The sequence below is a fragment of the Bombina bombina genome, chromosome 1 (assembly GCF_027579735.1).
Source record: "Bombina bombina isolate aBomBom1 chromosome 1, aBomBom1.pri, whole genome shotgun sequence".
NCBI lineage: Eukaryota > Metazoa > Chordata > Amphibia > Anura > Bombinatoridae > Bombina > Bombina bombina.
The window spans coordinates 484,252,107-484,270,787 of NC_069499.1; the positions used below are offsets into that span (position 1 = coordinate 484,252,107).

At 39.8% G+C, this 18,681-nt stretch overlaps 1 protein-coding gene across 1 annotated transcript in view; it reads right to left on the bottom strand.

Moving 5' to 3' along the window:
* PDE1A (phosphodiesterase 1A) overlaps nt 1-18,681 on the bottom strand; it is a 545,834-nt gene that overhangs the window by 52,833 nt on the left and 474,320 nt on the right. The window contains exon 8 of the mRNA XM_053698529.1: nt 2,745-2,870. Within this exon, the coding sequence (XP_053554504.1) occupies nt 2,745-2,870 (126 nt within the window). The remainder of the gene's footprint in view (nt 1-2,744; nt 2,871-18,681) is intronic.

Here is an 18,681-nt window from a genome sequence, read left to right on the forward strand (position 1 = left end):
AACTTATACACATAAAAATGGGATAAATTCAATAATGCCCACAGGAAAATAAAAGGTATCCCCACTTTGAGCTTCCAGCTCACTGTATCTTTAAGATTTATAAAGAAAGAACATTGCACCTTAGAGTGACAATTAGTTGTTAGCACAGAGACCTAAATAATTATGAATCTTGTATCCTTAACCCTTTAAGGACTGGTTGTATTTGGTGGCAAGTTTGATTGTGGTGGCAGAACATACAACTTAAATATAACAAACAATAAATGGCATAAACATAAGCACAGTTTTTCAGATTGAAATTGAGAGAACTTTCTGCATTGCACATTGACATGAGATGAGAGAAAACATTAATTTATAAATATGAAAAATGAACACCATATTAATTAAACACTCATTGCATGAATGAGAAATGAAACACCTCTTGCTTTTAAGTAAACATTGTCCCTATTGAGGTAAAAATATAAATTTTATAACCTAGGTTCTCACAATGTTGCAAATTGCCTAAACTAGCTATTTAATTTGCATCCGTTTCAGGTAACAGAATTTGCTTTTTTGGCCTTTCTAGGGGGTGTGGGAGAAAACACCATTTTTACCCAAAAACAAAAGAGGTGTTTAATGTCCTTTTAAAGTTCAATAAAGTATTGTATGAAATCAGAGTTTAATTTATTTTAGACTTTGGACTTAGTTCTTTTTAATAACTTTATCTATGACCTAGATGAAGGATTAGAAAGTAGTTTTTCCATCATTGCTGATAATACTACAAATTCTGTATGGTAAATAACACAGCAGGATTGTAAAATGAACTGGAAGAATGTACTGATCAACAGTAAATTAAATTTAACACAGATAAATGTAAAATTATACATATAGAAAGTAAATATAATCAACCAATGTTCTACTTAAAATAAACTAAAGTTGAATAATCAGGTATGGAAAAATAGTAAAGGGTTATCTTATTGAAGGGGTAGCCAAATTATATATATATTTTTTTTTATAAAAGCGGTACCTTTAGATATTACTATATTTAAATATATATTCTGTGATTCTGTAAGAAGTTAGCAAAATCAAACGGCTAGATTACGAGTTTTTGTCGGTAAGGCTTGCGGTGCTAACGCTTAGTTTCTGCTCACCGCTCACCTACAAACAACGCTGGTATTACAGTTTTTTTTAAACCCGGTGTTAGCCGCAAAAAAGTGAGCGGAGAGCAAACTTTAGCTCCACATCTCACCTCAATACCAGCGCTGCTTATGGTAGCGGTGAGCTGGCTAAACGTGCTCGTGCACGATTTCCCCATAGACATCAATAGGGCAGAATCGGCTGAAAAAAACCTAACACCTGCAAAAAAGCAGCGTTCAGCTCCTAACGCAGCCCCATTGATTCATATGGGGAAATACATTTTACGTTTACACCTAACACGAACCCCGAGTCTAAACACCCCTAATCTTACACTTATTAACCCCTAATCTGCCGTCCCCAACATCGTCTTCACCTACATTATATTATTAACCCCTAATCTGCCGCTCCGGACACCGCCACCACCTACATTATACTAATGAACCCCTAATCTGCTGCCCTCAACATCGCCGAACCCTACATTATATTTATCAAACCCTAATCTTCCGCCCCCAATGTCGCCGCAATCTAACTACACTTATTAACCCCTAATCTGCAGCCCCAACATCGCCGCCACTATAATAAATATATTAACCCCTAAACCTAAGTCTAACCCTAAGTGTAACCCCCCTAATTTAAATATAATTTAAAATAATCTAAATAAAATTACTAGAATTAAATAAATTATTCCTATTTAAAACTAAATACCTGTAAAATAAACCCTAAGCTAGCTACAATATAACTAATAGTTACATTGTAGCTAGCGTAGGGACGGCAGATTAGGGGTTAATAATATTTAACTAGTGTTTGCGAGGCGGGAGTGCGGCAGTTTAGGGGTTAATATATTTATTAAAGTGGCGGTGATGTCCGGTAGGCAGATTAGGGTTTAAAAAATTTATTTAAGTGTTTGCGATGTGTGGGGTGGCCTCGGTTTAGGGGTTAATAGGTAGTTTATGGGTGTTAGTGTACTTTTTAGCACTTTAGTTAAGAGTTTTATGTTACGGCGTGAGCCAATAAACCTCTTAACTACTGACTTTTAAATGCGGTATGAGTCTTGACAGGAGAGGGTGTACCGTTCACGCTATACCGGCGTTAGGAAAATCCCATTGAAAAAATAGGATACGCAATTGACGTAAGTGGATTTGCTGTATGCTCGAATCGCGGAATAAAAGTGAGCAGTACACCTGTACCTGCCAGACTCGTAATACCAGCGGGCGTTTAAAAGCAGCGTTGGGACCTCTCAACGCTGCTTTTTAAGGCAAACGCAAGACTAGGCGTATGAGTGTTATAACAGGCCACCACACACCACACAAGGCTAGAACACAAGTGATTTCACCTTCAGAAAAAAAAAAATCCTACAGATTCAGTGGATCATTTTATCCTAATCATATTTTTGTCTAAAAAGAGTTTCCATGGTTACAATAGCTAGCGGAAAGGGGTATCCATAGTAATTTGCTTCTTTTAATCCACATAGAAACAGGGAAGTATTTTAATGTAGGAATCAAAGGATATCCTTGAAGGTTCAAATCCATTGACTTTTTTTCTTCTTTCAACTATATGTATGAAAACACTTAAGTAAGTTAAAAAAAGCATTTAAAAACGAAAACATACATTTTCTAAGCTCCATTTCTTACCTCCAATCATCTTTGGACAAATTTGCAAAAATATTCATTTCATCATCTTGCATAATGCGATAAGCCGCACTAACATGATGGTTTTCAAGAACAGAACGATCATTGTACAATATTGCAACTTCAGATCTAAATAGTGAAAAAAATATGAATAGGTAAGATTCTTCATATTTTGTTTCTTAAAAATGTAATAGACTATTGTAATGTTTTTTTAATAAATTCACATTTTAATATATTTTTATAAAACTACCAATTACACAATCTTTTTTATATTATAAGTAGCATTTATATATTAAACAACAATAATTCTAATTATTAACTAAATTATAAAAATGTAAGTGGATAATTAAATAGACAATGGTGTATTTTTTTTTTGTAATATACTTTATTAAGTCCAAAAAACCTTTTAACAAAAATGACTGTTGTTTTAGTAATGGCTTTTCTTATGCACCCAACAAGAGGAGCATACAGCTGTATGCCGTATGTACCTGCCTATGCCTTCTAATCATGTTCTGTACCTCTTGTCACCAACACAGTCATACACTGAAATAGTGAGAGTGCTTACTAGAAGCATTTTGCTTAAAGGTACATAAAATTCAGATACATTTGAAACAACTTTTCAATTTACTTCAGTAATAATATGTGCTTCATTATGTTGGTATTTTTTGTTGAAGGAACAACAATGCACTACTAGGAGCTAGCTGAACACATCAGGTGAGCCATTTACAAGAGGCATATTTGTGCAGCCTTCAATTAGTAGCTAACTCCCAGTAGTGTATTATTGCTTGTGAGCCTACCTAGGTATGCCTTTCAACAAAAGAGATAAAGAGAACGAAGCAATTTAGAAATTATAAATACATTGTAAAGTTGTTTCAAATCTCATGAATCAAGAGACTTTCCTTTAACATAACATAATGTTACAATGATTCTAATCTAAACTGCAATGCACCTTTGTTCAGCCACTACCCTATACAATAAATAAATTTTGATGTCAATTACCTAGTAATGGAATCAGTTTGAGACCCTATATTATAAAGAGCGAGGTTCCATTCTTTAGAAACAAGGGTTTCATGCTCTTCAATGATTATTGGGGGAATAGAAGCTATACAAGTGCCCCCTACCCCTCCTCAAACATTGCACATTGCAGGTGCTTAATTCACATAAACATGGTGAACATCTGAAAAATAGAGGGGTGTCATTCACTTAAAACTGTGGAATTCCCACTTTAACATAGAAGGTCCCATAGCTCTCTACATAAATCAGAGGGAGAAATATTTTTAGTGGTTCACATGATCATTGTTTTATTGTATTTTAACTGGATACCATCAAATGAACACCACACCACTTGTAGCTAAAATATAACTGCCTGGCAACATTATACATTGACACAATGTTATTGTACAAATCATAAGAGAATACACTTGTAGGTCTCTCCACCAAGCTGTGACATACCACCCAACATATGTGCTGAAAAAAGTTGTGTGAAGTTGGCTGAACTCAACAAATAAAACTAATTTTGACTTATCAACCTTTCACTAGACTTGCATTGATTTTATGCTTCAACTGTGATAGTTCCACCTGAGGGCAAATAATAGTGGTTATATAATAAGGGTGAACCGCAGGGGGGGGGGGGGGAGTGCTTTGTGTAAAATAGATGCAGTTTGTAAGTAGGCAGTGGTAGATGTGTCAGGTGAGTTGGGATGTCTTAGTGAAATGAGACTCAGCTGGACTTTGTTTAATATAGATGCAGTTTGTAAACAGGCCGTGGTCAGATGCTTTAGGTCAGCATAGGGTGAATGTTCCACTTAAAGAGATAGTAAACCCTAAAATTTTCTTTTATGATTCGGATAGAACATACAATTTTAAACAACTTTCCAATTTATTTATATGATCAAATTTGCTTCATTCTCTTGTTATTCATTGCTGAAGGGACATCATTGCACTACTGACAGGAAGCTGAACACAAGAGACAAATCACAAGAGACAAATGTGTGCAGGCACCAATTAGCAGCAGCTCCCACTGGTTTAGGATATGTGTGTAACAACAAAAAGATGAAGCCTGATGAAAAAGCCATTGGCTGAGAAACGCGTTGCCTGTTATTTTACTCATTTTTAATAAAGCCAGTTTTAATATTTGAACACTTGCTGCTCCTTTTTTTGGATTTTTTTCTACCTGTTTTATCTGAGGATATCCATTACTTTGACCATCCTGGGATCCTGTGAACCATCAAATTTCTCCTGGATGCCTTGCCATAAGTCTGTTGAGTGACCGAATTGATCCCTTCATGCTCCTATAGCATCAAAAGAGGTGCTTGATACATTGTGAGTACCACTCTTATCATTATCTGAGTTTGTTCACTTGTACCAACAATACTAGGCCATATAGGCACTTGTGTCTCTTCTCTGTCCACATAGACATCAGTTCCTGTGCTGGAAGTTGGTCTTCTGGGTGACCGAATAGATCCCAGACTGCCCCTATAGCACTAACTGAGGTGCTCTTCTAAATGTGAGTTTGTTTTTTTTATCTCAAGATCTACAAAATTGGACCAAACAATATTGGGCCATATTGCGCTTCTGTCTTTTCTTTTTATAGGTTTTTTTTTTTAGGATATGTGTGTATTCATTTTCAACAAGGAATACTAAGAGAACGAAGCAGTGGCACATTTGAGAATAGAAGTGAAGAAAAAAAGTGTCATGCTCTATATGAATCAGGCAAGTTTAATTTTGACTTTCCTATCCCTTTAAGGGTTCTCAGGAATGAAGGGAGTTTTTTTTAGCTGTGTAGATATGTAGATAAGCAGAGGGGGTAATAACAGGGGTAAGAGTGAAGTAGTGTACAAACTAAATAGGATGTAAAATAGAGAAATAAGAGCATTGTAAAATACATAATTAAATAATTGCACTGCTGTGCATACTAGGTACCTATATCTCCTCAAATATTTTGTCTTCTATATCTACATCTGTACTGTCTTGCACTATACATGAAGTGGAATATTGGTAATATAAGATCATATTAATTAGAATTCCTGCATATTTCAAACATGTAAAATAGTTTGTATGCATAAAATGAGGGCAGAGTACCGGTAATGCTCTTGAAGGCCAAATTGTGAAACCTGTGTCTTAAAGTGGGTATTGAAGAAAAAAAAATACCCCCTTAAAAATAATCACATTTTATTGCTTTGCAGCCTGAAATAAAGACAGACACAGTTTTTGTTTATCCAGTTGTAATTACTTAGTGCAACTTATAACACCCAAGTGAAAGATATAACACCAACATGTCAGGCAAAAATAAAGATAATTAAAAAACAGAATCACTGAGTTGGAAAAAGGATCACCCCCTTGTGCCAGTATTTTGTTGAACCACCTTTTGCTTTAATCACAGCCTTTAGTCTGTTGGGATATGTCTCTACTAACTTTGCAGATCTAGAATGTGCAATATTTTCCCACTCTTCTTTGCAGAACTGCTCCTGTTCCGTTACATTTGATGGTGACCGTTTGTGGACTGCAGTCTTCTAGTCATGCCACAGATATTCAATGGGGTTTAAGTCTGGGCTCTGACTAGGCCATGCAAGGACATTCACTTTTTTCTCCTTCAACCACTGTACTGTATGTATTTTTGCTGTATGCTTGTCATGTTGGAAGGTAAGCCTTCTTCCTATTGACAACTTCCTGCCAGAGGGCAACAGATTTGCCTCAATAATTTGACTGTATTTTGCCCCATCCATTATTCCTTCTATCCTGACAAGTGCTCCAGTGCCTGCTGTAGAGAAACACCCCCATAACAGGATATTACCACATCCATGCTTTACTGTATGTATGGTGTTATTTGGATGGTGAGCTGTATTAGATTTCTTCCAAGACACATCGTTCGGTGTTGAGGCCAAATAATTAAATTTTAGTCTCATCTGACCATAACACCTTTTTTCTTCATAAATGGAAAGAGTCCACAGCTGCATTCATTACTTTTGGGAAAAAAGAACCTGGCCACCAGGAGGAGGCAAAGACACCCCAGCCAAAAGCTTAAATACTCCTCCCACTCCCCTTATCCCCCATGCATTCTTTGCCTTTCGTCCCGGGAGGTTGGCAGAGAAGTGTCAGAGGTTTGTTGTCTCTTATGGAGGGTAGTACTCTTCAGCATGGGACAGGAGTTTTAAGTAATCCTATCAGTCTCTCAGTTAGGGCCTGGATGAAAGTTAGAGTCTGGAGATGCAGGGAGAGTCTTTCTGTGAAACCATCCCGACTCATATTAACAGCTCCACAAGCAATCTGCGTTGTTGAACTTCGCTTTGCTGCCTGCTTTCTTCTCTCAAGTCCATGGCCGAGGCGCTGCTACTATTCATCACACTTGAACGGCCGTGTTCCTGTTCCGCAACGTAGATTCCGGTAAGATCATTTCATTTTACTTCATCAGAATGTACTGTAACTCATTTGTTTCCTGTAAGGTGCTATCTTGCGGGACTTATAAAGTATATATATGGGGCCTCAGTGAGGCTCCTTTAGTATTTTGGAATTGAGGGTTAATATCTCCTGAGGGGGATTATTGAACAGGGTTTTTTTTTAATCATGTTTGTTATGTGATTCAATCTGCTGTGTAGTGTTAACTGGGCTCCTGGCTTGGAACATAAAGGCCTTTGGAAGTGACGCAACCTTATGATGGGGTGTGCTTTTTTTTGGACTGTACGGTTCACCTTGTGACTGAGCGTGTTTACGATCTGGTCTTCCATTTCTGCATTCCTGACTGTGTGGCGATGGAAAAATTCTGGTCTGCCAGTGTCTGGTTCCTAGGAGGTGGTGAGTGCCCCAGCCATTGTGGGTGTCAGGTGCCATTTAGATTTTGTTTTCTTATAGTCCATATTATTATATTCTCTATTATATTCTCTATCCAGTTATTTCAGATTCAGATTCTTCGACTTGTGAAGAATGCAAATTGGCCCAGTTGACACAGGTTAATCAGTTCTATATGCCGTATTAGAGCGCCTTGTTCCTCGGGCTCGAGGAATCAAGGGACCGCTGAACCATCCGCCTCTGAGGGTTCTGTCTTCCGAGAGGCAAGTTCCCTACCGCTCCCTACTACTACACATGCAGGTAACCCAGATTATATTTATCCCTCCTTGCAGGGCGGCTTGTTCCCCTGGAGGTTGCAGCACGTTTTCGCTTTTACATATTTTTGGCGATCATGCATCTGCAAAGTCCAGATGTTTATTTGCGTTGTTGCTTGTGCCCTATTGTACCGGGTCTCCCAACTTTGGGTGGGCCTATACAGTTCCCTGAGGGTGTAGCTGTCCCTGAGTGTTGTGCCTTCTGTTACAGAATAGCGCGCCTTTGTGTTTTACTCAGACACGTTTTTGAGTTATTAGAGGACTCTATCCGTAATGGATACGGGAATCCGCAATATTCAACTTCGAATGGCTAACCTCATTAGACATGAAGGGATGATGTAATCTCCTGATTGTTGGTTTATTGAGATCCTTTCCAGTTTTGTTGGAAGATCAGGGTTCCGTTTGGCTGGTACTGTGGGTATGCCTGTTTCTTCTTGGGCGTTAACCTACGGGTTGCCTTTTATTTTCTTTTATCTGGTTAGGATATCTTTTAATTTTTGATTATATGTTTCCTTTGGGAACTTTCTCTGGGATCGATCCTCGCTGTTTACTTCTGCGGAAGTTTGTTACGGACATGTTAGTCCTATGTTTTTCTGTTATTCTCTTCCCTTCTGAGGGAGGATTTAGGCAGCTTGACAGTTATGACCCTGTCTGAAGGCTGGTCCTGCTTGGGTTCAGGTCCTGCTTGGGTTCAGTTCTTCTGTCTCGTGACTTGTTCAGACACATGGCGCCTGTTCTGCCTGGCTGGGTCGACTGAGGTGTCGAGTGCTCCCTTTATTATTTGTGTTTTCTTGTTTTCATTTTACAAGTTTCAGCTAAACATTTTAAGGAGGACTTGTCAGTCCGTGAGGCAGAATGATGTTTCAGTCCTTCTTTCACCTTCAAGCTGGTTGACTGGGCCAGTGGAGTTTCACTGCGTCACTCTCTCTTCTGATACTCTCGGGACCTAGAGTATTCTTCCTCATGTGGTGCTTAGCGCCTCCTTACTGCTGTTTTGGGTGGTTTAGCCTTTCTGAGGCTCTGGGAAATTGTCCTTTTGGACTTTTTCCTTCCATGGTCCTTTTTTGGAGACCTGGTTTTCCTTTCAGGAGATGGTTGTTCCCTTTTGAGGACATTGGGGTTTCCTTTGGGCTCTGCTTAGGGTTCTTCCCCAGAGCTGGGGATGATCCGCATCATTTTGTTTATGTGATCCTCTGATTCATATTGGAGGTGATGTAGAGACTAGCCTTGTTCGAGTGACTTTGTCCTCGAGGTATCCCCTTGCTTTGGACGTCTTGTGGCAGTTCAAATGCCTATGGGCTCTAGCGTCTTGGTTCAAGATGCCTTAGTTCCTTTGGAGTGTTGGACTTTGGCAGAGGGTGGTCTCTTCTTTGGGTCGGGACTTGCAAGGTGTTCTTGTTATCTGGGTTATTCTGTATATTGCATTGATATCTCCCTGTGGGTCTGTTGTTTATATCAGAGGGGGTGTTTCAGTTTCCGGGATATTGTTTGTTTTTAAACAATTGGGGGCTCAGACCTGTCATCGCCCTAGTTCTTCCGGTTGCTGAGGTTTTCACTCAGTGATTTTCCTTTGTGGTTCCTGTTGCGGGTTGTTACCGGACTTTTCAGACTTTAGGGCTGGTTCATGGTTCTCCATTCCCAGGGAACTTGGGCTATGACCTTTGGTCTGGCTAGTTGACCTGGTCTCGGTTGGCCAGGTTTTCTGAGTGCCGATGCTCATTGGGCTTGTCTTATGCCTAATGAATGGTTCCCTTGGACAGTTTGCTGAAGTAACCTTATGGCTTCGCGGTTCTGCAGGCGTAGGTTTTGCAGGGTATCCGCTGCAGCTAATGCACCTTGTCTGTGTGCTAGAAGGCTAATTTCTAAGGGGATTGCTTCCAAGTTCATCTGCATTGGAGATTGATCTCTTGTTCGGCCTGTGGTCTTGGTTCTTGTTGGCAGGTGCTCTTTATTAATTGCCCTTTTTTCCTAGGAGGGACTTGTTCTCTTCCTTACGGAGGTGTAGTCCTTGTCTTAGGGCTTCTCCTGGATTCAGGAGGTGGAACAGAGGATTTAACCTATGTTGAAGAGAGGCATGCTCTCTAGATTGTTCTGTTCTATCTTCTTCTTGAAAAGCTAGTATATGCACGTCTATCCCATTTCCTTATATTAAATTCACTCATTGACCCACTGCAATCTGGATTTCACCCCCTTCACTCAACAGAGACAGCAATTGTTAAGGTTACCAACGACCTACTTACAGCAAAATCAAAAGGCCACTTCTCTCTACTTATCCTCCTTGATCTGTCTGCAGCCTTTGATACTGTCGACCACCCTTCGGCATCTGTGACACAGCTCTCTCTTGGTTCTCTTCCTATCTGTCTAACTATAACTTTAGTGTAGCCTCCTCTGCCCCGTTACCTCTTTCTGTTGGGGTGTCCTCGGTCCCCTTCTCTTCTCAATCTACACGTCCTCACCAGGTTCCTTTATAAAGTCCCATGGGTTTCATTATCATTTGTATGCTGACAATACCCAAATCTACCTCTCTGCACCAGAACTATCTCCTTCCTTGCTAACCCGTGTCACTAACTGTCTCTCTCAATTCTCATCTTGGATGTCCTCTCACTACCTCAAGCTAAATCTCTCCAAAACTGAGCTCCTTATTTTCCCCCCTTCTTCCAAAATCTCCACCCCCCATTTCTCTATAACTGTTGATAACTCCATCATTACCCCTATCCCGCATGCCCGATGTCTTGGGGTCACACTTTACTCAGATCTTTCTTTCACTCCTTTCATTCAGTCCTTGGCTAAAGCCTGCCGCTTCCACCTTAAAAACATCGCTAAGCCTCTAACTTAACTCCACCAAGGATACGCTTTATGCGCTAGTCTATGGTTAAATCAGTTTCAGCTTATTTGATATTGTCTGTTTGTTTAGCACAGCCTTCACAGTCTCACTATTACACACTACTACTATGCTAGCAAATGTACTATACCTTATTTTATATATACAGCTCTCTTATATACGCTCATAACATATACTCTATTACTCTTTTTACAAGTGATTATGGTCACTATCTTTTTTCACTTTTTTCACTAAGGGTCTAGAGTGACTGCTATAGCTAGTAGTTCCTCTTGTAAAAGTACCTTGGCTATGCAATCTCATTTAGTGTAAATTTGCATGCACACAAAACATGTGGGAGGTCATATCTATGGATTATTCTTTGGAAACTTATAGCTTATGTTTGAGTCTGAATTTTATATCCCATTGCTGCTCAGTACTAATTATCTCCAAAAGGTATGACCGCATCTATACTTATCCTTTTAGTTGTATACTGATTGTACGTATAAATATAAATTCCTTCATTTTTGTATTCTAAGGAGATCTCTATAGATTTATACTGAGCCGATATATTCAGTTGTTTGGGTATCTGTTATTGTTACCTAAATGTTGTGTTATTTCTATTCTATATGTTATTTGCTATCATTATTAGTGACTGTAGGACTGTCATCACTAGTTTCTCCATAGTTTTGTCCACATTATCAGTATATATTACTTGTTCATCTTAAGCCTCTCTCCTCCCTTTCCCGCCGGTGCTTACTGCCTGCGGGTCATATCCCTACTCCTTTTTCCAGCATTGTCTATAGATGGCACTCCCCTAGGAGAGGGGCTCATCCAGAGATTCCCTATGCTCCAAACATTCTAATGTCCCCCTCTCCACATAATACTGCAGAGTGATTGTTGAGGCCCATTACTTCCCATAATTAAGTTTTAGATCTCTCTTGGCTGCATATTCTACACATTTGCTATTACTTTCTCTTTATATGAGCATAACACCTCATTTAGATAATTACTTTACCCTGATAAAGCTATACCTCTCCCTATTAGTTATGTAAACAACAGGTCCCTCCTGCGAAGCCCACCCTTATAACCATATAATAAGTCCTTCCATACCTACTCTCCTGTCCTGTATGGCTCCGCCCCCCATTCCCTTCCCCACTCCACTTTGAGCGGCTCTTGCCCGCTGCGTTCCCTTACCCCTCTCCCCGCTAATTTGGTCCATAAGCGGCCAAACACAAGCTAATCCACATCTATCCTACTTTTACTAGATAATATAACGTTATAAATACTCTTTATGACAATGTGGAGAATATACTCTATTTCCCCCTCCCCCTGCCCCCATAAAACCAACCCCCCCCTTGCTTCTATATTTCTTAAATAAATATTTTATGGTATATTTATCTATCACAAGGTGGGGTCACTTCTAGTCTACATATCATATAAAATATAAAATTGAGGTCTTAATCTTGATAGTCCAAACTCTTTGCTAATGCCTTAATAAACAGGATTTATATGCCCCTTCTATTTAGCTCTACTGCCTAGTATACCTCCATGCTTCTTCATAACACTAACCAACTATAGCTTCTCCACCCTTTTACTACTCCTCATCGAGTACCACTCTTTAAACTCATGCATGCATACTATGTTGGCATAACCTGTGTTGTTGACTTGGCAATATCATGGTATTAGCACTGTACTTCTCTTCTCTGTCACTATTGTTGGATGTGTCACTATTGTTACATTTGTTTATGACTTCAATAAAAAACTATTTAAATAATAAAAAAGCATCGCTAAAATTAGACATTTCCTTACACAAGACACAAGATTTTAATTCACTCTCTCATCCTTTCCCGCCTTGACTACTGCAACTCTATCTGGTCTCCCTAGTTGCCGCCTAGCTCCTTTACAATCCATAATGAATGCCTCTGCCAGGCTCATCTTCCTTGCACGTCGCTCTTCATCTGCCGCACCTCTCTGCCAATCCCTTTATTGGCTTCCTCTTGCCTCCAGGATTAAACACAAAATTCTCACTCTGACAACACAAAGCCCTCAATTGCACTGCTCTCCCCTACATCTCAGACCTTGTCTCCAGATACTCTCCCTCCCATCCCCTTCGCTCCGCTCATGATCTCCTCCTCTCCTCCTCTCTTGTTACCGCCTCACATTCCCGTCTACAAGATTTCTCAAGACTGGCTCCTATCTTATGGAACTCTCTGCCTCATTCCACAAGAATCTCCCCTAGTTTTAAAAGCTTCAAGTGCTCCCTGAAGACTCTACTATTCATGGACGCTTACAACCTACACTAACCTTCCTATCTCAATTGCTATCCCCTAAAACCCCATAGCATGTAAGCCTATGAGCCCAGCTGTTTGTACTTCACCTTCATAAGAGCTGACTACAACAGTGCAACTCTCGGCAGGACCCTCTCTCCCCATTTGATCCCTGTAGTCATTTTTTATATACCACCCATGTTCATAGTGCTGCGGAACCTGTTGGCGCTCTACAAATACCTGATAATAATAATAATTCTATCTGGACTCTTGCTGGCTTTGCGTTGAGACTATGTCGGCCTTGTCAATTATCTCTAAGGAATTTTGGGAGGACACCCGAGCTATGTTGGAATGGTTGAGGCCATTATTCTGCTCTTTTGTGAGCTGGTGTTGGGGTTCTTTTGTTCCCCTGTTTTCAGACCTGCCAATGCTTGGGCTAGACCGGCTGGGCATAGGTTTTGAGATTTGTTGTTTTCTGGGGTGCAGTGGGACTCGTTGAGGTTCTGTGCTTCTCCCTTTTTGAGACCTATGTGTCAGTCTGACAGCTTGGATTGCCTGGAGCATGCTCTCTGTCTTGGAATTTTTTGCAATCTGATATCTTGTTTGGCCGCTTTTTACTTTTCAGCAAAAATGTTCTTTCTGTGTCATCCTGATGATGAATGCATGTTCATGACTCAGGTGTTTACCTCGTCTGGGTCTGTATTATGTATTAAATACTTCTGTATTCTAAGTTCTGACGTCTTCAGTTGTCTTTTAAGGTGCTTTCACATGATGTTGAAAGGAACATTTTTTCTGTTCTGATGCCAGGTCCTAAACCTTGTGGTTTTTGTCTGGTCTAGGCATTGCCTCCCCTTGTTTGTCAGGACCCATTTGGGTCTTTGTGAGCTGAGTTCGTCCTGGGAGTTCTTCCTTTTTTTGGATTCACTTTGGTTCTTCCTTACCCTATCCCTTTGGGAGTTTTAGGGCTGGTGTTCCCTTTGCTAGTGAGGGGTGTGTGGTTGGAGACCGACTCCTGGGTGACGGTGTCTCCTGGAGAACTGTTGGCTCAGTTGAGTCTGATTTTGTGGTCTCTAGCTAGGCTTCCGGGCTATCTGCAGGTCAGTGTCCTTGGGGCCTTTTCTTTTCAATGTTTCTCGGCTTCTGACAAAGCGGGATTTGTTGGGTAGTGTTTTTCAGGCCTGGTGCCTTCAGAATGGGCCACCTGTTGTACCCTCCCATTTTAGCATTCAGTGCCCTCTATAGCTTGGGTATTGTTTTCCCAAAAGTAATGAATGCAGCTGTGGACTCTTTCAGGCTGCACAGCAACAAAATGTGATTATTTTCAAGAGGGGTGATTCTTTTCAATACCCACTGTATGCAGGGCGGTTTTTAGGGACGGGCGAAGCGGGCAGTTGCCCGGGCGCCATATACACTGTGGGGCTCCTCCCGACTTGAGCTCTGAGCTTTATCCTTCATTCCTGATAGAAACTGTCTGTATGCCTAAAGCATGAATTACCTCCACAAGCACCTGTAAAAAAAAACAACCTTCCTTTATTTCTTTCTACCCCGTGTCTGCCAGTGGGTGCTGCTGTTTTTTTTTTGCTGCAAACCTTGTTGGTAGACACGGGGTTATCTGTGCTCTACGTGCTAACAGATGTAGATGCATGCTGTATAACAGAGCAGGAGGTCACAAGGTCACATGGGATGCTCCGTGCTTGCTACTGTTTGAACTGCTGGGGAGAAATTTATAGGTCTTCAAAAGGAAACGGTAAGTCAGGAATATGACCCAGTGTACCACTTTAAAATTATTTGTCTCACTGGCAAAATTTTGTTTATAGAGTTTTGACACCCTGGGTAAAAGTTTTACCCAGGGTCTCAAAATTCTATAAACAAAATTGTGCCAGTGACGCAAAGAAATCTGAAGAGGTAGTTACTGCAGATGATATAGGAATTATGTTGGGGATAATGAAAGACTCATCTGACATACCACCAATGAAAGGAATAATCATATTATCAATAGGTGAAGTTCAAGTTTACTTTGTGTACTGATGGTAAGGCTGGGCTTTTTTTCCAGACTTCTCTCATAGGGGCCTATTTATTATGTGTCTATCCGACATGATCCAATCAGCGGATCATGTCCGATAGACATCGCTGAATGCAGAGATCAATACGCTCTCTGCATTTAGCATTGCACCAGCAGCTCTTGTGAACTGCTGGTGCAACGCCGCCCCCTGCAGATTCACGAGCAGGGGGTGTCAATCATCCCGATCGTATGTCTGTCCACCTCCTCAGAGCAGGCGGACAGGTTATAGAGCAGCAGTCTTTAGACCGTTGCTTCATAACTGGTGTTTCTGGAGAGCCTGAGGGCTCGCCAGAAACACGGGCCCTCAAGCTCCATACGGAGTTGATAGATAGGCCCCATAGGCTTAATTAAGTATTTGTCAGGGTATATTTAGATATTAATTTGTGTGCAATGCATCCTGCTGAACTGTGTTAATAAATAAATATACTGTATATATATATATATATATATATATATATATATATATATATATATATATATACAGTATCTCACAAAAGTGAGTACACCCCTCATATTTTTGTAAAGATTTTATTATATCTTTTCATGTGACAACACTAAAGAAATTAGACTTTGCTACAATGTAAAGTAGTGAGTGTACAGCCTGTATAACAGTGTAAATTTGCTGTCCCCTCAAAATACTTCCAGTGACCAATATGAGAGAGTGTGAGAGCGATAACACCGTATTTAACACACCGTCTCCCCATTCACACTTGAGACCTTGTAACACTAACAAGTCACATGACCCCGGGGAGGAAAAATGGCTAATTGGGCCCAATTTGGACATTTCCACTTAGGGGTGTACTCACTTTTGTTGCCAACGGTTTAGACATTATTGGCTGTCTGTTGAGATATTTTTAGGGGACAGCAAATTTACACTGATATACAGGCTGTACACTCACTACTTTATATTGTAGCAAAGTGTCATTTCTTCAGTGTTGTCACATGAAAAGATATAATAAAATATTTACAAAAATGTGAGTGGTGTACTCGCTGTTGTGAGATACTGTATGTATAAAAATAAATTATATACACACACACACACACACACACACACATATATATATATATATATATATATATATATATATGTATATATAAATATATAAAATCTGCTAAAATCAGTTATTAACAATCAGCTAGATTACGAGTTTGGCGTTATGAGTGAAAAATAGATATGTGCAATTCAGTTCAATTCGATTCGGAAATTTGGAAAATTCGGCGATTCGGATCGAACCGAATTTCCGAATTAAAATACTGCCGAATTTACCGAATAAATCCGAATTAGTTTGGATTTATTCGGTAAATTCGGATGGCCATGGATTACACTAGTATTGTACAGTATATTAGGTTATATCACTCTGCTATGGGTTACACCTAATATACAGTACATAATACTAGTCTAATCCCACCTAACACTTACTGAAATTCCGAATTTCCGAACCGAATCGATCCGAATCCAGCCGAATTTCTTTGAATCCGAATGAATCCGAAACGAATCGATTCAAAATTTCGGAATTCGAATCGATCCGAACCGAACTTCGAAATATTCCGAATCGATCCGAACCGAATTTTTTTGCCATGCACATGTCTAGTGAAAAAGCAGCGTTATGCTTCCTAACGCTGCTTTTTCCCTCATGCTGCTATTACGAGTTTTGTAGGTATAGGCGTACCGCACACTTTTTTTGCCGTCACGCAATGTCAGTACCTCACTTTTTAAAAAGTCCCATAGCGCCGGTATTACAAGTTTGCCTGGGAGGCCAAAAAGTGAGCGGTACACCATATAGATCCATACCGCCATTCAGTAGTTAGGAGCTTTACGTTACAAAGCTGTACCATAAAACTCATAACTAAAGGGTTAAAAAGTACACTAACACCCATAAACTACCTATTAACCCCTAAACCGGGGCCCACACGTATCACAAACACTATAATAAATGTATTAACCCCTAATCTGCCACTCAGACCTCAACACCACTATTAAAATTTATTAACCCCTATTCCGACACTCCCCGGCATCGATGCCACTATAATAAACCTATTAACCCCTAAACCGCCACGCTCCCACATCGCAAACACTATTTAAATATAATTAACCTCTAATCTGCCGTCTGCCCACACCACAGCTTTAATAAACCTATTAACCTCTAAACCGCAAGCCCCCCACAACGAAGTATACTAAAGTAAATGATTAACCCCTAAACCTCTGACCTCCCACATCACTAACTCTACATAAATATATTAACCCCTAATCCTAACCCTAACGTAACCCTAACCCTAAATCTAACCCTAACGTAATCCTAACACCCCCTAATTTAAATATAATTAAAATAAATCTAAATAAACCTTACAATTATTAACTAAATAATTCCTATTTAAAACTAAATACAAACTTACCTGTAAAAAAAAAAACCTAAGCTAGCTACAAAATAACTAAAAGTTATATTGTAGCTATCTTAGGGTTTATTTTTATTTCACAGGTAAGTTTGAATTTATTTTAACTAGGTAGACTATTTAGTAAACAGTAATTAACTATTTACTAACTACCTACTTAAAATAAATACAAAGTTACCTGTAAAATACAACCTAACCTGCCTTACACTAAAACCTAACATTACAATAAAGTAAAATAAATGTAATTAATAAAATATAATTTACTGAGGCCTAGATTTAGAGTTGGGCGGTAGCCGTCAAAACCAGCGTTAGAGGCTCCTAACGCTGGTTTTTACCGCCCTCTGGTATTTGGAGTCAGTCAGGAAAGGGTCTAACGCTCACTTTTCAGCCGCGACTTTTCCATAACGCAGATCCCTTTATGTCAATTGCGTATCCTATCTTTTCAATGGGATCTTTCTAACTCCGGTATTTAGAGTCGTGGCTGAAGTGAGCGTTAGAAATCTAACGACAAAACTCCAGCCGCAGAAAAAAGTCAGTAGTTAAGAGCTTTCTGGGCTAACGCCGGTTTATAATGCTCCTACCTACTGTACTCTAAAGTACACTAACACCCATAAACTACCTATGTACCCCTAAACCAAGGTCCCCCCACATCGCCGCCACTCGATTACATTTTTTTAACCCCTAATCTGTCGACCGCCACCTACGTTATACTTATGTACCCCTAATCTGCTGCCCCTAACACCGCCGACCCCTATATTATATTTATTAACCCCTAACCTGCCCCCCACACCGTCGCCGCCAGCTACCTACAATAATTAACCCCTAATCTGCTGACTGCAAAGCGCCGCTACTTACGTTATCCTTATGTACCCCTAATCTGCTGCCCCTAACATCGCCGACCCCTATATTATATTTATTAACCCCTCACCTGCCCCCCTCAACGTCGCCTCCACCTGCCTACACTTATTAACCCCTAATTTGCCGAGCGGATCTCACCGCTACTATAATAAAGTTATTAACCCCTAATCCGCCTCACTCCCGCCTCAATAACAGTATAATAAATAGTATTAACCCCTAATCTGCCCTCCCTAACATCGCCGACACCTAACTTCAAGTATTAACCCCTAATCTGCTGATCGGAGCTCACCTCTACTCTAATAAAATTTTTTAACCCCTAAAGCTAATTTTAACCCTAAACCTAACACCCCCCTAAGTTAAATATAATTTTATTCTAACGAAATAAATTAACTCTTATCAAATAAATTATTCCTATTTAAAGCTAAATACTTACCTGTAAAAT